This window comes from Apium graveolens, chromosome 3 (assembly GCF_009905375.1).
Source record: "Apium graveolens cultivar Ventura chromosome 3, ASM990537v1, whole genome shotgun sequence".
Taxonomy (NCBI): Eukaryota; Viridiplantae; Streptophyta; class Magnoliopsida; order Apiales; family Apiaceae; genus Apium; species Apium graveolens.
The window spans coordinates 968-23,475 of NC_133649.1; the positions used below are offsets into that span (position 1 = coordinate 968).

General features: G+C 31.3%; 4 protein-coding genes and 1 long non-coding RNA gene across 6 annotated transcripts; 1 reads left to right on the forward strand and 4 right to left on the reverse strand.

The window, feature by feature from the left end:
* Positions 1-488: 488 nt before the first annotated feature.
* LOC141710480 (uncharacterized) lies at positions 489-1,422 on the reverse strand. Its single transcript, XR_012570939.1, has 3 exons — positions 1,281-1,422; positions 1,119-1,173; positions 489-608 (listed from the first exon to the last, which is right to left on the reverse strand). It is a non-coding gene; the product is annotated as an uncharacterized LOC141710480 (long non-coding RNA).
* A 3,284-nt stretch (positions 1,423-4,706) lies between these two features.
* On the reverse strand, positions 4,707-14,692 carry LOC141711294 (auxin efflux carrier component 5-like). 2 transcript variants are annotated; one of them, XM_074513673.1, is made up of 13 exons: positions 13,906-14,692; positions 12,839-13,013; positions 10,757-10,828; positions 10,602-10,645; positions 9,713-9,784; positions 8,974-9,059; positions 8,473-8,633; positions 8,291-8,367; positions 8,103-8,179; positions 6,434-6,536; positions 5,851-5,942; positions 5,382-5,451; positions 4,707-4,788 (listed from the first exon to the last, which is right to left on the reverse strand). In XM_074513673.1, exons 5-9 carry the CDS (start codon positions 9,733-9,735, stop codon positions 8,176-8,178), a joined length of 351 nt encoding a protein of 116 aa, XP_074369774.1. In that variant the 5' UTR covers positions 9,736-9,784; positions 10,602-10,645; positions 10,757-10,828; positions 12,839-13,013; positions 13,906-14,692; the 3' UTR covers positions 4,707-4,788; positions 5,382-5,451; positions 5,851-5,942; positions 6,434-6,536; positions 8,103-8,175. The 2 variants fall into 2 exon arrangements, with proteins under 2 accessions (XP_074369774.1, XP_074369775.1); XM_074513674.1 differs by having other exon boundaries at positions 10,757-10,820; positions 12,839-14,692.
* A 168-nt stretch (positions 14,693-14,860) lies between these two features.
* Positions 14,861-15,623, forward strand: LOC141711206 (heat stress transcription factor A-6b-like). The gene is made up of 2 exons (XM_074513615.1): positions 14,861-15,007; positions 15,096-15,623. Exons 1-2 carry the CDS (start codon positions 14,861-14,863, stop codon positions 15,621-15,623), a joined length of 675 nt encoding a protein of 224 aa, XP_074369716.1.
* Positions 15,624-19,835: 4,212 nt separating this feature from the next.
* LOC141711207 (uncharacterized) lies at positions 19,836-20,297 on the reverse strand. The gene has a single exon (XM_074513616.1). The coding sequence runs from the start codon at positions 20,295-20,297 to the stop codon at positions 19,836-19,838; it is 462 nt and encodes a 153-aa protein (XP_074369717.1).
* An 89-nt stretch (positions 20,298-20,386) lies between these two features.
* On the reverse strand, positions 20,387-20,755 carry LOC141711208 (uncharacterized). The gene has a single exon (XM_074513617.1). The coding sequence runs from the start codon at positions 20,753-20,755 to the stop codon at positions 20,387-20,389; it is 369 nt and encodes a 122-aa protein (XP_074369718.1).
* Positions 20,756-22,508: the final 1,753 nt, after the last annotated feature.

The window sequence follows — 22,508 nt, forward strand, 5'->3', positions numbered from 1 at the left end:
TATCTAGTCATGAACTTTTAGATATAATCTTCAAATTACTTACTTCCATGTGATGATTCTCTTACTATTATCATCATAGAACTTTTGAGCAATTTGCATGTGTGCTTTGTGACATCGGGTAACATAGGTTTCTATAGCTTATCCAATGTAAAAAATCACATACCCGTTGTTTTAATAACTGAATCATCAAAAGCAATAATGCTTTTCATATGCATAGCCTCACTATATACTAATCTGTAAGTTGTAATTATATTTAGGAATTTCAAGTTGCCTCACTTTCTGATGCGGATTAAAGAAAAGAAAATGAAAGAAATCATTTATGAACTTGATTCGTGAAAATTCCATTATCTGCAAATTTACAGTGAATGTGTGCATTGCAATTTGTTATATGAAGTGATTAGTACATGGTCAACATGTCTGCTTCTTTATCTCTTTGTTGCTTCTAGTTAATGTATGCACTAGCCAAAAAGAAGTAACTAATATAAACATGCAGATTCATTTTACACAAACAAAGTTGTAGCCAATGTCCTACTTACCAAAGCATGTTGCAGACGGGCATTCTCTTCTTGCAACACGTGCAGTTCCGCTTCCAGATCACGACTATAAGCCTAGCCAATCATAATACATAAAAACAAACTTTAGAAACAGACTTGGTGCGGCCCTCTCAAAGACCACGGTTTTAATCCAACATATTTACATAGTCATACTTATTTTTTGTGATTATTTCTTCGTAAATAGAAATTATTAACAAAATTATTTTTCTGCAACCACTTAACAAAGCACTAGGTATCACTTTGCACCTATCATATTAATCCTTCACTATAATCATTTCACTGTAAATATACCGTAAATGCCTCATTGCCCTCCGATAAAGTTAAGTATTAACATTAATTTTTCAAATTATACGGGTTTACGCCTGGAAATTTCGACATTTCAACGTGATCCGTTTAAATAGAAAGAACAACCAAAAATGAATGTGGCCGGATCCATTCTAGATTTCTTCTTCATACACTTTACACACACACACAATTACACAAAACTAGATCAACTTGTTGTATGTAACAAAAATAAATACTATTATATATCTCGCATTAATTTCGAAAAATACGAAGAATTACCTGGAAACTACACGTGAACAGGAGCGGAATTCGTGGAGCACTTTCTTCATTGTTTCTGCAAGTAATTCAGAAATTCAAACAAGAATGAAGAATTAAATAATAATAATAAAAAATTATCCTCATAAAAGATTGTATAAGTGAATAGAGTCTCGAAATTGACACCTTATAAATAATAAAAAGGGGCGATTGAGAGATTGAATATGTTGAGACAGCTTCGTGTACAAAGAGAGATCGATCGGATGCAACTCGATTTCACCTCTAAAACCATGCTTCTATGAAATTGCTTGTATATGTAAAAGATATAATCCCTAAGCCGTATTATATAGGCCATGCCGGGGACGAGCCCAAGTCCACTGCCCATTTCCTTATTTTTGAAGCCTGTTAAGCAAAATATGGGCTTAGTAAATTAAGTGGCCCAACTAGCCCAAGTCCAACTTTAGTATGTCCTACTTAATTATTATTTAATCAGTTTTATGTAATTTTTAATTTGTAATATAATTAAGATATAATATATATATTAATAATGAAATGATTAAAAAAAGATTTCAAAAGAAATGAAAATATTAAAAAATGAAAAAAAAATGAAAATTTTAAAATTTAAATAATAATAGGATTGAAAATAAAAATTGAATACACTCGGATTTTGAAAAACTTTTTCTAATCTCTATTAAATACCATCAGATTTTAAAATATTTTTTAAATTCAAATTCAATGCCTCTTTATTTCAATTATCTAAAAAAATCCTTTAAAATCTTGATCGAATACATTCCCGGATTCGGTGCCCCACTCCCCCGGCCCCAGCCCACTCATTGTCTACTTCAATATTTCTTGCATATGGCTATATCACAGACTTTTTTCAAGTATGTTTTGACATTTAAAGTCATATTCTTTAACAAAAATATTTAAAGAATTTTAAATCTGAGTGACAGTTCATGATTTAATAGTTCTGAAATTTTTCTAAAGTAATTTACATAGTTTTAATACAACGTTGATTTTATGGAGTTCGAATTTCGGTGACCGAAAATATGGGTTAATCTGTAATAATCTACTTAAATATCTAAAATAATTATATCAACTATTAAATATTACATACATGATTGCATGTCATTTCTTATTATAATAGGAGTTAAAAACCTAACAAGACGGAACCAGAAATAAAATTTATGGGGACCGACTAATATTTGGAGAAACCAAACTAAATTATTTTATATTTTTTTCAACATTTTACACTAAATTTTTTGTGAACTTAGACAGTCGGCGGATATCAAGACTTTCTCCCGGTGCCCTCTAATTCCGCCTCCTGAGGTCAGATAACAAATAAGAATATCTACTTTTTATCGATGTTCCATGTTAGTATATATAAAAAATCTGGTTAGTGCGTATCTTCCAATCAAACTTTAAAATTTTAGATTGATCCGTTACTCGTTATTATGGCAGCATTTTCTGACATAATTGGTGGGGGAGGGGGTTTTGAGCTTGTCCGAAACACATGTTAAAAAATTATTTTAAGATAGAATAATTAAGCCGAAACAAATAAACATTACTATCTAAGTTTAAATAAAAAACTTTACAATCTATAATGTTAACTGAGGATATAACCTTTAGGTCAATCTCTAAGAATTCTAGCAGAATTAGAATCTGATGACTGCTTCGGAATAACGCATCAACCATATTCACGTCATCATCAATACTTACATCTTTAACTATATTCCTTCCATTGCACTTCTAAGCTTTTCATGACGACGTTGAAGCATTCTTCACGAAAATTAGTGCTTGTACCACTCTGTAGTTAAAAGGAAAAAATCATTATAATCAAAGCACATGCTATAATCAGGTGTGTATACATGATCCAATACTTCATCAAATGAATTTTTACTTTATCTTCCCGGATGATGTTTGAAGCGGCCGTACAACTACAACTAATTTTGACGATACAAGTAATACTATACACATAGCGAAAGAAAAGATGAAAAATGACCTTGCACCCTTTTATTACGTTCAATATACTTCTGTTCATTTCATATGCATATACATAGGCAACTTCAGCAACATATCTCATGGATAATCACTTTTTTCATTAAGACAGACCATGGGGCCCTTAAGTTTTTGGCCGAGCAGAAAGTGAGTAATTGGTTGCAGCATAAATGGATAACAAATTGATGAAGTACCATTATACTAATCTTTACAGAAAAGTTCTGTTGCGCAACATAAGGCCTTGGATTCCTGTTTTAAAGAAGATCCCAAGGGCATGATAGTTTTGAAGGAGGGGCTAAGGACAAAAAAGCTAAAGTATAGCAAGGGTGTTGTAATCTTTTACTTGAAGTAGAGGTTTAGTATAAACTGACCATCAATATTTTAATTACGTTCATGTTTGAACTATTATTCAGAAAATAGAAGTTATTATTCCACCAACGTCTCTCTCTATAACTGAATCCTATCTGATTCTCTTGCATTTCTAGCCTAAACTTTCTATTCCTTAACTTGTATACTATTCTAAGAAATCAAACACAAACAAAAACATCAGAAAAACAGAAAACTACATGTCAAGGCATGTCACTGAATTTAATAGTGTTGTCATTGATTTAGTATTTTTATAGCAGAAAATATTTAGCCAGAGGAATATTTGGTTGGCATATAATAGAATTACTTCATCCAAGGTGAAACTCGATAAGTTGTAGTGGGAAAAGTTTCCTCAACTGTATGCACATCAATATCAGCATACAAATTCTTCAGTTTAGTAAGCTTAAGACCTCCAAATTACAATTGTAGGCTGAAATTAATATAAGCACTTTATGGACTCAAATCATCATTTTAACAAATCATACCTTGGCAAACTTTTGTCTGTTGTAAATTAAAATGTTTTACATCTACATTTTACAAATTCAAATTCCAACATTGTCAATTACTCTATGAATTGAAAGGTGTTTATTCAAATACCAAGTATAACAAGAAGATGGAAATTTCTATTTAATTTATTGCATTGTTAGTTTAATTTTACATTAAACAAATACTCCAAGTCCATATTCGACATGAAAGTTTATTCTAAAAATATTGTACGGCCATCATCAGGGGATAGAGTAGCATCTAGATCTGGTACAGGAAGTTAAGAAAACGGTAGAGAAACCAATCAGAGAAGCACATTTATTTAGTGAACATTGTTCAAAAGGAGCCTGTACACATTTAATATTTCTTTGTTGTCTACAACAGAAGACTAGATGGTTAAAATTAAGACCCTGATTACAAGCTAGCAAGGCATTATATTTGAGACCTCATTTATCCACCAAAGTAAATTCCTTCAAAAGTTGTGAAAAGGTTAGACTATATATCTACAGATCATATGCCAATTAGGAATCTGAACAATCGCAAGCGGTATTCAATTAGGAATATGAACAATTACCGCAGAGGAAAGGAAGGAATATCAAGTATTTATATATATATGCAAAAAGATAATAAATAGGTCTTTGAAAAAGATTAAGAGACACCTTTTGTTGTCTGCACCCATGCATGTACTATTCCGGGCATTACCGCATCTAGTAGGTTGCAGCAGCTCTAAATAATTGGATGGACATTAATGAAGAATCCACAGTAAATATTTTGAGACTTCATCTGAGCCAATCATGGTCAGATGCTATGGATTTAGATGGCCTGCAACAGCTTCCTCAAGCAATTGCTGAAAACCAGGGCACTTGTTAAGAAAATTATAAGAAAAAGTTTATAACATGATCAATAATATGATTCTAAAGTAACTTATTATTAGACCTTCCCGTGTTACAGTAAAGCACACCACTTCCATGAATAAGTAAAATATCTATGATTTGATATTGCCGGTAAAAGATATAGCAGACACTAACTATGTACAGCATTCAGAATGAGCTGTGACCAGTCTCCAGTGGAGTAATCTGGAATATGTAACAAAAAAAATTGATACCTCAGAGAAGCAAATGACTAAATATGGTATTCTGAGTCTCCATATGAGATTTATGAATCCAAATGTGAATATTTAAAAGGTAAAAATTGACTACTTTTGCATCTACCAAATGACGTTTCTTAACCTCCCAATATGGTTGCACCGATGACATCAGTAATATGTTGGGTAGTATTTCAATTCTAGTGGATTTTTTTTTGCGAAAATTCTATTGATTTTAGTAGAGCATGAATTTCTATAACAAATTTAAAATAATAGCAAAAAAATAAAATCTAAAAAATAACAACTGCAACAAATATTACAAATCTTGCATTAATTAAAAAAAATGAAAAAATTACCTGGAAGCAAGATGTCAATGACTCAACAGGGGAAGGGGAGGGGATTCATGGAGCATTTTCTTCATTGATTCTGCAAGTATTTCAGAAATTTATGAAGTAGAAGTTGAAGTTCAATAAAAAATCTAAAAAAAATCACAGATAAAGATAGTAAAATAATTCAGTCAAATTGTCTAACTATGCCACAATATAATCAAGATTGTATAAGTGAATAGAGTCTGGAAATTGACACCTTCTAGTTCTAGATAACAAATTACAACTTCAAATCAAAATGAATTGTGGAAATCGTAGGCAATAGATATACATTTATATTTAACTGTTGTAGGAAAGTCATGACTAATTAGGCTACTTATATGACTAATCTTGTGCATCTGTTTTACGTTTAACATATATATAACATGCATTCTACTTGTATTGATTTGAAAATATAGTTTATTATTTTCATTCCAACAAAATACGGCCAAAATCTTACCAGCATCTTGTAACCCTTTTATTTATCTCAAATTTCTTTCCGTGATCGATGACTGCAATACAATCTTCTGTAGAAAGATAAGCCCGATCCACCTGAAAAATAGATAAGATGTCAACTTCTAAGTCAGAGCCTTCATCTACAAGGCAGTAGATTCAAGTTTTTAAAAAATTGACATGATATCATTCCACTTGAAGCTGCTCCATAAGCAATCTATCTTCAGAATTGTCACACAACAGATAGAACTCAAAGTAAAAAAGAAATGATAGTTAATGCGACTTTACATCAGTCAAAACAAGTTTTTGCATATTTGGCACTTAAAAAAAAAGATGTTTAGTTTGGGCTAAGAGACACTTGCATATATATTATCTACCTTAAAGGTTTCTATATATCTGAAATTGTTATATGTTTTATGAGGAGATTTACTGCACATATTTTCCTCCACTTATCTTAGTTCATAATTAAGTTTTTACATCCCTTATTTCGAAGAAGAGTGTCAATAAACGGCAGATGATGACAGCTATGCTCATTTATTGTGCACTATTGTAGTACAAAACTCAAGGAACCCACCCATAAGACTGTATACCTCATAATCAAAAGTAATTGCATCTCCTTGTTCACTGAAGCATTTTCGATCAGACAAATTGTCTAGATAATTCAATGTTTCCAAATCTTCTATCCTCACTTCACTGTAAACCACATGAATTTTGGTCAGTCCAGGTAGCAGAAACAAAAGAGGAGGAGCTAAATACTGTAAATTTCACTACGGAAAAGCTTTCATAGTATCAAGAAATCTAATTAACTAACAAGATCGCAAAGTATACATTCTTTCTCTTTTATTATTATGTGGCAAATGATCAAAATAACAGTGAAAAGGGGGAAGTGTCTAAATGGCACATCTGAAAAGGCTCCAAGTTTTTGGACGGTATATCTCATGGATAATCGCTTTTTTCATTAAGACGGACCACTGGGCCTTTAAGTTTTTGGCTGAGCAGAAAGTGAGTAATTGGTTGCAGCATAAATGGATAAAAATTGGTGAAGTACAATTATACTAATCTTTACAGAAAAGTTCAAGAATATATTGTTGCTGATGCGCAACACAAGGCCTTGGATTCCTGTTTTAAAGAAGATCCCAAGGACATGATGGTTTTGAAGGAGGGGTTAAGGACAGAAAAGCTATAGTAGCAGGGGTGCCAACCCAGTTTGTTACATTGTTTGATGCTGTTAACGTGCCCTGGTGCAGCTTCCTTGTCAAGTATAATATCAAATTTGATGATATTCCATAGTAGCCCATCCTTTCAAATATCTCATACACTGTTACATTAATATTTTCATTGTCAATTAGTATTAATTGTTGTACTATTAAACTTTATACTCATGAAATTACTATTTTTAAAATGTAATCCCCTGCTCATTTTCTGGCTTCTCTGCAAAACTGGCTATATTTACTACTATAATATTTTTTATTTAAATACAAAAGGGCACAAATTAGTTGGTGCATGATATTGTAGTTGCTACAACATGAAGATAAATGAGGGTAAAAACTCTATACGAACTATATTTTTATATTACACAAAAATTCTTTTACTGTAAGTAGAGGTTTAGTATAAATAGACCATCAAAGCCTTTTGCACAAAAATTCTTTTACCGTAAGTAGAGCTTTACTCTCTCTCTCTATCTCTCTCTATATATATGTATATGTATCTATGTATATGATAATTCCTACAGCCTGTTTTGAATAGTATCTTCACCCCCTTCCTAGCCTTTTACCCTGAAAGTTGCAAAGAATTACATCTCTTGCCATCATGCTTTCCTGTGCTGCAGAGCTAAATGTACTTCTTTGAACTCTCACATGTAAACAAGCTTCCGCCGGAAGCTTTAACTTTGAATAAGGTTTCTCAAGCTCTAGGCTAAATATTCTACTTGACTCATTAATTTATTCAACTACAGATTCGACTCATTAATATTCAATTGAACTAAATAAAGTAAAAATGTTCAAGCCCATAAAACATAAATTGCTCCCACCATAACATTCAATTAATTACAAAATCACGCTGTGTGTATAAAAAAAAATAGCAGTTAAACCAATAGAACAATATCAGATCAAACACAAATTTATATTAATATATATATTTATATGACTGTATTTATATATTTTATATATATATATTAATGTATTACTTGGGTTTTAAGTAGTATAAGTTTGTAGATCTCTAAATACAGGAAAGAGTTTCAGTGGCAAAAACAGTAATTACCCATGGCTAATGCAATCGATATCTAGTCTATATTCTTGAGCATAATAGAAAGATAAGTATGCTGGAGGAAGTGTCACCTGAAATAACATTTACAATATAGTAGTTAGATCGCCATTGAACAAAATCAATTTGTTAACACTGAGTTTATAGTTTATACGTATCATTTCAGTGGCAAAAACAGTAATTACCCATGGCTAATGCAATCGATATCTATTCTATATTCTTGAGCATAATAGAAAGATAAATATGCTGGAGGAAGTGTCGCCTGAAATAACATTCACAATATATGTAGTTAGATCGCCATTGAACAAAATCAATTCGTTAACACTGAGTTTATAGTTTCTACGTATCATTACGAAATAGTCAGTACCTGGATTATTGTTGCCTTTAACACTTCACCATCTAATCCTAAATAAAGACAGGCAAGGCCCCAACAAATTGGTCCCATGATAAACCTCCAAAGGATGCCGGTAATAGGGACTCCAATCGACCAATTTTCATCTATCTTTTTATTAATTGCCATGAATAAACCTGAAATATGCATAGCAGTAAGCAAAGCATATATATGAAGAGAATCTGGCTATATGTAAGGATGTCTACAACAAATTCAGATATTATATCTAATCAGGAAGAGTCACAGATTAGATTATAATGTGTAATAAATCCGTCCTAAATAACCTTAATTATTTTTTTAATGAAGGCTTGCAGACTTGCAACTGCTATCATCAGGTAATAAACCACTTTCCTTATTAGGCACTGATCTGTTTTTTTACTTGGCCTAATGTCCAGATAATGTGTGTGTGTATGTGGAATTGTATGTAGCTATGAAGAAGTTACACGATGGACTCGGGAATTAGTGCTTTGAACTTACCCAAGCAGAACATGTAAGTGCCCACAGCTGCTTTCGACACAATCAAAATACATTCCTCCATAATGCTTGGCATCTCAAAATGCAACCTGAAGCATAATTTCCATCCAGAAGTTAGCATGATGATAACATAAAAAAACCGATTAATAATATCTAATTTTAATTGTCAAAGGTTCACTGGTTGGCATAATTCACGAAAAGTGTCTATATTTGAGTGTACGCATGTGTATAAGGTATGGGGATTATAGGAAAATCTCTATACACAACTAACAACGATAATTAGAGCTACTATTATCATAGAACTTTTGAGCAATTTGCATCAGGTTACATAGGTTTCCATAGCATATCCAATGTAAAATTCACATTACCCGTTGTTCTAATAACTGAATCTTCAAAAGCAATAATGTTTTTCATATGCAAATCATCACTATGTACTAATCTGCAAATTGTAATTTTATTTAGAAATTTCAAGTTGCCTCACTTTCTGTTGGGGATTATAAGAAATAAAAATATGAAAGAAATTATTTATGAACTTGATTCGTGAAAATTCCATTGTCTGCAAAATTACAGTGTCTGTGTGTATTGCATTGTTATATGAAATGATTAGTATGTGGTCAACATGCCTGCTGCTTTATCCTCTTTGTTGCTTCTTGTATATGTATGCACTAGTCAAAAAGAGAACTAATAATAAACATGCAGATTGGTTTTACAGAAACAAAGTTGTAGCCAGTGTCCTGCTTACCAAAGCATGTTGCAGGAGTGCATTCTCTTCTAGTAACACGTGCAGTTCCGCTTCCAGATAGCGAGTATAAGCCTAACCAATCAGAATATATGAAAACAAACATTAGAAACAGACCTGGCGTGGCCCTTTAAAGACATGGTTTTAATCTAACAAATTTACAGTCATACTTATTTTTTGTGAAATTTCTTCTTGATAGAAAGTAAACAAAATTATTTTTTCTGCACCCACTTGACAAAGCACTAAGTATCACTTTGCATCTTCCATATTAGGCTCAATCGATCATTAATCCTCATCGCAAATAATCATACAAATGAAAATATGATCATGAAGAAATTTACCATTAATAAGGGTCGCTCGCTCCTTAAAAATATATGAGTTTCCACCAGAATAGTCTACAAAAAAAAGGTAATATATCCTAATAAAACTAAGCGGACTCGATCCCTATGGCTTATATAATGGTTAACTAGACACCTCAAGAGAGGTCCCCAAATTCTATTCTCTTTTCGAATAAGGTTTCTCAAGCTCTAGTCTAAATATTCTACTTGACTCATTAATTAATCAAGTCTAGATTCGACTCATAAATATTCAATTGAACTAAATAAAGTAAAAATGTTCATAAATTGCTCCCACCATAACATTCTATTAATTACAAAATCACACTATACGTATAAAACAATAGCAGTTATACCAATAGAACAATATCAAATCAAACACTAAATTCTTCGAGTACAACTAACAACGATAAATAGAGCAATAAATCCATGTCGAATGAACATACTCAAGCGCAACAAAACAACACAGTAAGATCGCAGTCAATAAAACAAACAACGTACATGTATATATGATGATCGCATTCAATTAATTAAATCGCAATAAAATGAAGAATTACCTGGAAACTACACATGGACGGGGTGAGCACTTTCTTCATTGTTTCTGCAAGTAATTTCAGAAATTCAAATAAAAATGAAGAATTAAATTAAATAAAAAAACATAAATTATACTCAGAAAAGATTGTATAAGTGAATAGAAATTCGAAATTGACACCTTATACTCGATTTCACCTCCAAAACCATGGTTCGATGTTTGGTGAACCTGATAACCTTATAACCTTATAACCTGTTAGAAGTACAAAATGTTACAAGTACAAAATACAAATTAAGATAACAATATAACTTACTTAGGGTTGACAAAATGTCTTCGTCTTGTTAAAGTACAGGCATATCTCTTACAACATAAAGTATTATTTATATTCATAATAAATGTAAATATATAAAAAAATATATTAGAATAATCAAATTTTAACCGGGTTTTTAATCGGGTCAGGCCGAGTACGTCAATATACATATAATTCTGAAATTATTACTTTATATTTTAGTTGGGCCCTTGATAACTTTCTAATTTTTTTTATCTGATACTCTTAGCGAGAATATTACTTTACGACCGTGCCCCAAATTACGATTGACAAAATTTATACCTAAATAAGGTTATAACTTTATCCGATATTACTTAATACAGGTTTAAGTGTAGATATAACAAAAAGATTGCGGTTTACATGATCAGCCTGTACAAATACTCATGCTGGCCGGTGAGCATTTTTTCTGTTAATTAGCTGCATGTCATAACTAAAAAGTTTTAAAATCAATTACAGAAATACCAATTCACATTTCTAAATCCATAAACTCTTCTCTCTCTGAAATTACAACATTTCTATGGTCTATGTTGTTTCAGCAAACACCAAACAAATATGTTTTCATCAACTACATCTTTCCGAAATATTGCATGCAAATCAAAAAATGTTGTTGGTAACTAATAATCCATGACAAAGATCTATGTTGGACAATTATTGTTGAAGTTAATAGTAACCAATAATTAAAATAACTTCTCTCTCTCGCATGAGAGTCGGCCGCCCTAATTTCACCTAACCCTATCCGCCCTACCTTCTTTTTCACCCTTTCTACCTATCTCTATCTCCATATTTATCTTCATCCCCTACTTTTATTCACTTTTTCTTTAATAAAATCGAGATTTGTTTTACAAAACTCGAAAAATTCATTACAGTTATTCACTTTAATTTTCAGATATACTAAGGTAAGAGCTTGGATTTTATAATAAAATTCAGTTTTTGCATTCAAAATCTCTGGTCTAACAACATATTACAATTTGGTGTTATTCTGAGATTTTTGAAGACAACAGTCATTTAAGCCCAATATTGATGCCTAAAGTCTAAATTGGATTCAGTGCCCCACTCCCGCGGCCCAAGCCCACTCATTGTCTACTTCAATATTTGTTCCATATGACTATATCACATATATTTTTCAAGTATGTTTTGAAATTTCAAGTCATATTTTTTTGACAAAAATGTTTAAAGGATTTTAAATATGAGTAACAGTTCATGATTTAATAGTTATGAGATTTTTCTAAATTTATATAGTTTTAATACAACGTTGATTTTGTGGAGTTCGAACTTTGGCGCCCGAAATATGGGTTTATTTCTAATTATCTACTTAAATATCTAAATTAATTATATCAACTATAAAATATTACATACAGGAGCACCCACGTGTAATTTACATGTCATTCTTATTATATAGGAGTTAAAAACTAACGGGACGGAACCAGAAATAAAATTTCGGGGGACCGACTAATATTTGAAGAAACCAAATTACATTATTTTATTTTTTTTCAAAATTTAACACTAAAATTTCTGCGAACTTAAACAGTTGACAGATACCGAGACTCCCTCCAGTGCCCTCTAGTTCTCCCTCTCAAAACTAGGTCAAGCTTCTTGCACTAACAAATTGCAGATAAATAAGAATATTAACCAGGTCAAGCTCAATGCAATGAGTGACAGATAAGAATATCTACTTTTTATCGATATTGCATGTTAGTTAATATTTAGAAAAAATCTGGTTAGTGCGTAATTTCGTATCACACTTTAAAATTTTAGATAGACTCGTAATATGGCGACCCTTTTTGATATAATTGGCGAAGGATGGGTTTTGGGATTGTCTGACACACATGAAAAATTATTTTACGCTATAATAATTAAACTGAAACAAATAAACATTACTATCTAAGTTTGAAAAAGAAAACATTACAATCTATAATGTTAACTAGAGAAATAACCTTTAGGTCAATCTCTAAGAATTCTAGCAGAATTATAATCTGACTGGTTTGGTGGTTTGGAATCACGCATCAACCATATTCACGTTTCATCAATATTCACGTCTTCAACTATATTTCCTTCCATTGCGACGTTGAAGCATTCCCCACAAAAAACCGTGCTTGTACTTGTACCACTCTGTAGTTAAAAAGAAAAAATCATTATAATCAAGCACATGCTATAATTAGGTGCTGTATACATGATCCAATACTTCATCAAATGAATTTTTACTTTATCTTCCCAGATGATGTTTGAAGCGGCCGTGCAACTACAACCAATATGACAATACAAGTAATACTATACGCATAGCAAAATGAAAGATGACCTTGCACCCTTTTATTACGTTCAATATACTTCTGTTCATTTCATATGCATATACATAGGCAATTGGGACAGCATATCTCATGGATAATCACTTCTTTCATTAAGCCGGACCACTGGGCCCTTAAGTTTTTGGCTGAGCAGAAAGTGAGAAAGTGGTTGCAGCATAAATGGATAACAAATTGATAAAGTACAATTATACAAATCTTTACAGAAAAGTTCAAGAATATACTGTGCGCAACAGAAGGCCTTGGATTCCTGTTTTAAAGAATAGTTTTGAAGGAGGGGTTAAGGACAGAAAAGCTAGAGTAGTATAGCAAGGGTGTTGTAATCTATTACTGTAAGTAGAGGTTTAGTATAAAAAGATCATCAATATTTTAATTACGTTCATGTTTGAACTATTATTCAGAAAATAGAAGTTATTATTCCACCAGCGTCTCTCTCTCTCTAACTGAATCCTATCAGATTCTCTTGCATTTCTAGCTTAAAATTTCTATTCCTTAACTTGTTTTACTGTTCTAAGAAATCAAGCACACACAAAAACATCAGAAAAACAGAAAACTACATGTCAAAGCATAACACCAAATTTAATAGTGTCGTCATAGATTTAGTAATTTTATAGCATAAAATGACAAATTATAGCATTTAAAAAAGAACTCGCATAAATATTTAGCCAAAGGAATACTTGATTGGCATATAATAGAATTACTTCATCCAAGATGCAACTCGAGAAGTTTTAGTGGGAAAAGTTTCCTCAACTGTATGCACATCAAAATCAGCATACAAATTCTTCCGTTCAGTATCTCTAGTAAGCTTAAGACCTGAATAATAGACATCGACTCCAAATTACAATTAAGCTGAAATTAATAGAAGCACTTTATGGACTCAAATCATCATTTTAACAAATCACACCATGGAAAACTTTTGTCTGCTGTAAATTTATACGTTTTACATCTACGTTTTACAAATTCAAATTCCAACATTGTCAATTACTCTATGAATTAAAAGGTGTTTATTCAAATACCAAGTATAACAAGAAGAAGGAAATTCCTATTTAAATTATGGCGCTGTTAGTTTATTTTTACATTAAACAAATACTATCAGTCCATATTCGACAAGAAAGTTTATTCTAAAAATACTGTACGGCCATCATCAGGGAATAGAGTAGCGTCTAGATCTGGTACAGGAAGTTACGAAAAAGGTACACAAACCAATCAGAGAAGCACATTAATTTAGTGAACATTGTTAAAAAGAGCCTGTACACATTTAATATTTCGTTGTTGTCTACAACAGAAGACTGGATGGTTAAAATTAAGACCCTGATTACAAGCTAGCAAGGCATTATATTTGTGACCTCATTTATTCACTAAAGTTAATTCCTTCAACAGTTGTGAAAAGGTAAGACTATATATCTAAAGATCATATGCCAATCAGGAATCTGAACAATCGCCTAAGAAGTATTCAATTGGGAATATGAACAATTACCGCAGAGGAACGGAAGGAAACCAAGTATTTATCTACTATATATGCAAAAAGATAATAAATAGGGTCTTTGAAAAAGATGAAGAGACTAAAGTAATTATCTGCACCTTTTGCTTTCTGCACCCATGTACTATTTGGGCATTACCGCATCTAGTAGGTTGCAGCTGCTCTAAAATAATTGGATGGATATTAAAGAAGAATCCACAGTAATTATTTTGAGGCTTCATCTGAGCCAATCACGGTCAGATGCTATGGATTTAGATGGCCTACAACAGCTTCCTCAAGCAATTGCAGAAAACCAGGGCAATATGGTTGCACTGATGACATCAGTAATATGTTGGGTAGTATTTCAATTCTGGTGGATTTATTTGTTGCTGTATATATTTTGTTGAGATTGTTTGACGAATTGATTAAAAGAAAGGTCGGAAAATGCTACAAATGCGGACTGAGTTGGCTCATGATCAGGGAGAACCATATTCAAAACTCAATTTTTTGAGAAGCATCTACAAGAGAGGCGGTGTTACTTATACCAATTTACAGCAACCTGAGCAGCATGTCTTAAGGGATGAAAAGAGTTCACAGCATTCAAGTGATGGAGAGCGCCTTATACAGGAGGCAGAACTCGAACAATTAGAGAGTGATACCGACAGGTTGAGGACTGAAATTATGAATATCCAAAAGGAACAGGAGAATGCAGATAATTATCTGTTATCTGTTAAAGAGAGGCTGAGAAGGACTGAACAGAAGCAACAGCAGATGTTCATTAGCATGGCCAAAGCATTTCAGAACCCCTTATTTAGCGAGATTCTTATGCAGCAGCTCAGGCCGAAAGAAGCACTGGAGACTGCTGGAACTTCAAAGAAACAAAAGCTGATTGCTCCACAGTGCAACAAAGGTCCAGCGGAGGCATCCTATTATCCTATATATGCAAAAAGATATAAATAGGGTCTTTGAAAAAGATGAAGAGACTAAAGTAATTATCTGCACCTTTTGCTTTCTGCACCCATGTACTATTCTGGGCATTACCGCATCTAGTAGGTTGCAGGTGCAGCTGCTCTAAATAATTGGATGGACATTAAAGAAGAATCCACAGTAATAATATTTTGAGGCTTCATCTGAGCAAATCACGGTCAGATGCTATGGATTTAGATGGCCTGCAACAGCTTCCTCAAACAATTGCTGAAAACCAGGGCACTTGTTAAGAAAATTATAAGAATAAGTTTATAACAAGATCAATAATATTAATCTAAAGGAACTTATTACTAGACCTTCTCATGTAAAAGTAATGCACATGAATGATTACTGAACATGAAAATATGCAAGATATAAAATGATGGTCAACATGTCTGCTGCTTAATCCTCTTTGTTGCTTCTAGTTTATGTTTGCACTAGCCAAAAAGATAACTAATAATAACATGCAGATTTGTTTTAAAGAAACAAAGTCGTAGCCAGTGTCTTACTTACCGAAGCATGTTGCAGACGTGCATTCTCTTCTTTTATCACGTGCAGTTCCGCTTCCAGATCACGAGTATAAGGCTAGCCAATTAGAATACATGAAAACAAACTTTAGAAACAGACTTGGTGAGGCCCTCTCAAAGACCACGGTTTTAATCTACCGTATTTACATAGTCATGATTTTTTGTATATATTTCTTCATAAATAGAAATTAAAACAAATTTATTTATTCTGCAACCACTTAACAATGCATCTTCCATATTAATCCTTTACGATATAATCATTTCACTGTAAATAAACCGTAAATGTTGCCCTAGGATAAAGTTAAGTATTAACAATAAATTTTCAAATTATATGGGTTTGAGGCTGGAAATTTCGATAGTTTTAACGGATCGGGATCCATTTAAATAGAAAAAAAACCAAAAATGAACGTGTAACGTATCCATTCTAGATTTCTTCTTCATAAACTTTACACACACACACAATTACACAAATCTAGATCAACTTGTTGTATTTAACAAAAATAAAAATATAATAGAATTACCTGGAAAACACACGTGAACAGGAACGAAAATCATGGAGCACTTTCTTCATTGTTTCTGCAAGTAATTCAGAAATCAAATAAAATGAAGAATTAAATATAAAAAAAAAAATTATACTCATAAAAGATTGTACAAGAAGAGGACCTTAAGAATCTCTGCACTCCATGAAATGGTGAGCAGTGAGCCCAACAATTGCTTGCAGGAAACATAAAAACATTTTCAAACTTGAGTTGAAACTGTACGGGGACGGGGACGAGATTCGTGGAGCACTTTCTTCATTGTTTCTACAAGTAATTCAGAAATTCGAATAAAAATGAAGAATTAAAAAAAAAAAACATAAATTATACTCATAAAAGATTGTACAAGTGAATTGAGTCTTGAAATTGACACCTTATAATTAATAAAAAGGGGCGATTGAGAGATTGAATATGATGAGACAGCTTCGTGTAGAAAAAGAAATCAATCGGCTGCAACTCGATTTCACCTCCAAAACCATGATTACATGAAATTGATTACAATAAACGGGTGCTAATCCCTAACCCTAAGCCGTATTATATAGGCCGAGCAAGTGCCATTTCCTTATTTTGAAGCCCAGTAAGCAAAACATAGGCTTGGTAAATTAGGTGGTCAACCAGCTCCTATTCAAAGCCCAAGTCCAACTTTTAGTAAATCAAGTGACCCAAGTCCACTGCCATTTCCTTCTTCATGGGCTTGGTAAATCAAGTGACCCACTCCGACTAAACGTGTTTAAAATTTAAAATTTAAAAATTAAATATTAATAAGATTAAAAATAAAAATATTACTTATTATTAAAATACATTACATAATTAAAAAATAAAATATTACAAGAACATGACAATTTAAAATATTACATCTGAAACAAATCTATCTATTATATATCTAATACAGCAACAGGGGTTCGCTGAGCAAATTTAATCATAAATACAATAATTAATGTTCATATAATATTTGTTTTAACCATTAATGTTCATTCATTATTTAATCATAGATACGGTAATTAATGAGCAAATTTAATCATGAATATAATAGTTAATATCCATACAATATTGTTTTAGCCATTAATACTCATTCATTATATAATAAATACATTAATTAATATCCAAACATTATTTGTTTTAATCATTAATACTCATTCATTATTATATAATTAATACAGATTCATTCATGTAATTTTTATTACCTCAATTAAAACATCATTAATATGTAAGTCATTAAAAATAATTTCTTCATAAAATTTACATACTCTATTAAAAAATTAGTATAAAAAATTTAAATGATAACCATTGCATAAGAATTCATATAATACATAAGTTATCACATCATTAACTTATTAATATCGATTAGTTGTTGCATACTTAATATATATATATTATATTTATAACTAATTATTATAGAGATATATGCATGGATCATATAATACCTAAGTTATGACTTACTAATATAGATTAATAATTGCATACTTAATATATACATATTCATTTATAACTAATTATTATAGAAATACATGCACGCATGTATACATACATACATCCAAACATATGTACGTATGTACGTATATATGTATATATAATAATTTAGTTAGAGATGTTATATTTTCAGAGCAGGTTCTTAATTATCAGAGCAAGACAATAAAAAATATTATATTACCCTCAGTTTATTTTTCTATTTGGCATGGCGTAGTATTGTCTTATCCTTTTTATTTGCTCCGAAAATTAAAAACCCTCGTCTTCAAATGAAATTTCCCTTAAATTTCCCTTTTAGTTAATGATTCAAATTTTTTTGTCTACAAAAATTGTCCTTATTTTTAACGTAAGTTAAATTCTAAAAACGAGAATACATACATTATTAATTATCAAATTAATAATATAAATAAGTGAATTTTAAATATAAAGTAAAATTAAATATTAATATTAATAGTAATAATTTTAAATTTCATTAAAAAGAAAAAATATTCATTTTAATAGCAGGTTTATAAAACATATATATTAAAAATTCTAATAATAATAATAATTATTTATATTATATTAATAATAATTATAATAATAATAATAATTATTATTATAACAAAATAAATAATATTAATACATGAGAAACTTGAGTACAAAATCATGTTATTTATAAAAAGTGGTAGTACATTTAAATATAATAAATTTTATTTGTACAAAATATTATTGTTCGTCATTAATTTTAATGATATTATCACAGCCTACCAGTGACCTTTAATAACACAGTTGACTGACATATACCATATTTATCACATTAACACTAATATTTAGATCTATTATAAACATTTGCGAATTAAATATTACAAACAAATGAACTAGATAAACTATATATTAAATATGATTATGTGGATCAGAACCATTGATACCTCTAACTGAATATATATTTATATCTAACCATGTCATACTTTAAGTATTATATTTTTGTATTTACACAAAAATAAATAAATTATGGGCTTTCATATATATATATATACATACATATATATATAATAAAACACACACATATATATATAGTATATATAATATATACACACACATATATATATTATATGTATGTGTGAATTTATGTAAAAAAAACCTTTAACTTATGGTCTTCATAATTCATAAAATATATGATAATGTTGGTTTATATTGGTATTTTACTGCGTCATTATGGCATGAACGGATAATATTAACTAAAATAAATAATCTTGGTAAAGTTTACATATTAAAATACAACCCGAAAGCGCCTAGTATGCCGTGAGATGTGGATTTATTAATATTTTTTGAGAGAGGGGAAAGAGTTACTGAGGTCGGAAATTAAAATTGAAGAATACTAAAATTCAAATAACAATTATAAAATAAAATCTTATGTAAACAAACAACTATATTATGTAAAATTACTAAAATTTCTAAAAAAAATTCATGGATCGTCCTTAACAGTAAAAAACAAGAAATGTCACTACAAGTCTCTACGTTAATTGTAGATAAACACTATTGCACCAATGTCATCAAAATAAAAATCTATATACAAAATAAATCCATCATCATTAGGAGGGGGGACAACATGAAATATTATCAACAAGAATAACTAAAATAATATCGATTCGCCCAATATAGAGCATGTCCGTGCATTGCACGGGCTATAGAGCTAGTTAATCATTATTATGGAACATTGTGATATGCTCAACCAGATCGAATTGTAGTTGACAATGTTTCTGCCTGTCACAAAGTTGGATAGTCCTTCCGATATACATTTCATTAGAGGCTAAAGATTCTTCGCCTAAGTTTGGAGGCGGTAAGCCATATGTTGCATCATCGTAAGATGGTAAAGCGCCAAAGGGAGTGGCGTATGTGTCTCTCTCATCCTCAACGATCATATTATGTAGTATAATACACGCTCTCATTATTTTAGCGAGATCTTCTTTATCCCAAAATTGTGTTGGATCATGTACAATTGCAAATTGAGATTGCAACACGCCAAATGTCATTTCTACGTTTTTTCGATGACCTTCTTGATATTTGGAGAACAATTTTCTCTTTTCACCCTGGGCGTGGAATTGTTTCACGAACGTAGCCCATTCAGGATAGATTCCATCTGTTAGATAGTACCCCATGTTATAGTTGTTACCATTAATATTGTAATTTACCTCAGGAGCACGACCTTCTAGTACATCATCAAATATCGGTTATCGGTCTAACACATTCATGTCGTTATTAGAACCAGCAACTCCGAAAAATGCATGTCATATCCATAGGTCCGATGAGGCAACAACATTAACAATATTGTTGGAACTCCTTTATGACCCCTCATGAACATCCCTTTCCATGCTTTAGGGCAATTTTTCCACTGCAAATGCATGTAGTCAATACTCCCCATCATTCCGGGAAAACCGCGAGCCTTTCCCATTTTTATGAGACGTTGTACATCATTTGAGTTTGGCTTTCGCAAATATTCACTCTCAAAAATTAAAATAATATTGGTAACAAATTTTTTCAAGCATTCAATTGCAGTGGACGTACCAATGCACACATAATCATCAACTGCATCCGTTCCAATTCCATATGCCAACATGCGTATGGCCGCCGTGAATTTTGTAAAGGTGATAGGCCCTTTCTTTCCAATGCATCAACCTTCTGCTGAAAATATGGATCAAAATTTGAAAGAGCATCCACAATTCGAAGGAACACGTGTCTTCCCATTCGAAACCGTCGTCGGAATGTATCTAGAGGGTATACTGGATTTTGAGCAAAATAATCTCTCTCCAATCGTTCATGACCCGCTTCACGGTCTTTGCATATCACTCGTTTAGTCGTGGTTGACGAGCCTTCTTCAATAAATTCTTTAGACAATCAGAGTTCTCATCCGTAGTATATTTTGATTGCACTGTGAATGAAAAAAATGAGTTGCAGACTATCACAAAAACAGACATGTTTTATAGGAGATAAAATAATAAAAGAAAACGGCTAGTTCGAACTAAAAATAAACAAGAACTAAATTACAACGGCTAGTTCCAAATAGAAACAAACAAAAACTAACTTCCAAGAACTTATTCCAAACAGAATCAAACGAACAACTAGTTTCCAACAACTAATTCCAAATAAAAATAAACAAGCAACTAGATTCCAATGGCTAGTTCCACCTGCGTCTTGATTTGACTTCCTCAATAATTTTGGCATAAATCTCTCGTTGAGCCTCTTTCATTATACTAGTATCAAGCGTAAGAAGTTGCATATCTGATTCATTCTCTTTCCTAGCCTCTTTTTCTTAAGTTCATTGAACTCTGCCATTAGATCTAATCTCCTGCATAAACTAGCTTTTATTTCTTCATAATCTTTTTTTTAAGATCATTAAACTCTGCCTTTTTTTCCCCTCCCTCTTAGCTGCTTTTGTACCTTTAGGACGAACCGGTGATTCAACAACATTCTCATCTGTTGGTGTTTCATTCATCAATGATGAGTAGTTCCCAAAATCACTAAATTTAGTTCTCTTTGCACTTCCATTATTTGTCTCTTTAGGCTGTCTCCATTTAGGATGTCTCTTTAGATCATTCCAATGCTTGTCAAAATTAAACTTCTTATTGTATTTAGTTTTATGGAAACCATGAGCTGCCGCAATTATGTTGTCCAAATTTGTACCACTCCCCATTTTTGAGACAGCTTCCTCATAACATGTTCTATATTGCTAAGCCCCTTCATTTATTCGTTGCCACCTTTTTTTGATAGATATTACCCCTCTTTTGATAATACCGTGATTACTTTATTCACAATAGTTACAAATTTGATCCCAAAATTCACCTTTTTATTCGCCCCGATCAAGGGATCAATCGACACATTCAACCATGCGCTAATTAAGAGTTTATCTTCAGGAGGTCATTTCACTTGTTAGGGGAATGACAAGGGTTTGGAAGGTGGTATTGGGTTAACGATATATGAAACTAATATCATATGACGTATGTTTAGTTGATTGCTATAATTGATATTGATAGTATATTAATATCATGTTTGGTTGATTGTTGCAATTTATATGAGTAATTTTAAATATTTTTAAGGTTATAATTTTAAATAATTTAAATAATAAAACATTTAATATTTTTTTTATATTTTTTAATTGCTAACTTAATTTTGTATTATAAAATTACACGTAGTATATAAATTATTATAATTATTATTTTAAATTTCTTATTGTGTGCTATTTTTCGGCTGTAAATATCATTTAATATTATTTTTTCAATAGTCATTTTTAAATTAATATTTATAAACTTAGGGGTGTATCCTTATTTAATAAATTTTTTAGGTTCAATAATTCACTTTGGATATTAGAAATA

What these genes read in the sequence shown, in the direction of transcription:
- LOC141711294 (XM_074513673.1), bottom strand. Translation starts at nt 9,735, where the DNA reads ATGCACTCCTGCAACATGCTTTG. An exon ending in CACTCCTGCAACATGCTTTG is followed by an intron (nt 9,060 to 9,712) that starts GTAAGCAGGACA and finishes ATTATGCTTCAG; the next exon opens with GTTGCATTTTGAGATGCCAA. An exon ending in CACTTACATGTTCTGCTTGG is followed by an intron (nt 8,634 to 8,973) that starts GTAAGTTCAAAG and finishes TGCATATTTCAG; the next exon opens with GTTTATTCATGGCAATTAAT.
- LOC141711206 (XM_074513615.1), top strand. Translation starts at nt 14,861, where the DNA reads ATGGATATTAAAGAAGAATCCACAGTAATTATTTTGAGGCTTCATCTG. An exon ending in TGGTTGCACTGATGACATCA is followed by an intron (nt 15,008 to 15,095) that starts GTAATATGTTGG and finishes ATTGATTAAAAG; the next exon opens with AAAGGTCGGAAAATGCTACA.
- LOC141711207 (XM_074513616.1), bottom strand. Translation starts at nt 20,297, where the DNA reads ATGGGGTACTATCTAACAGATGGAATCTATCCTGAATGGGCTACGTTC.
- LOC141711208 (XM_074513617.1), bottom strand. Translation starts at nt 20,755, where the DNA reads ATGTTGGCATATGGAATTGGAACGGATGCAGTTGATGATTATGTGTGC.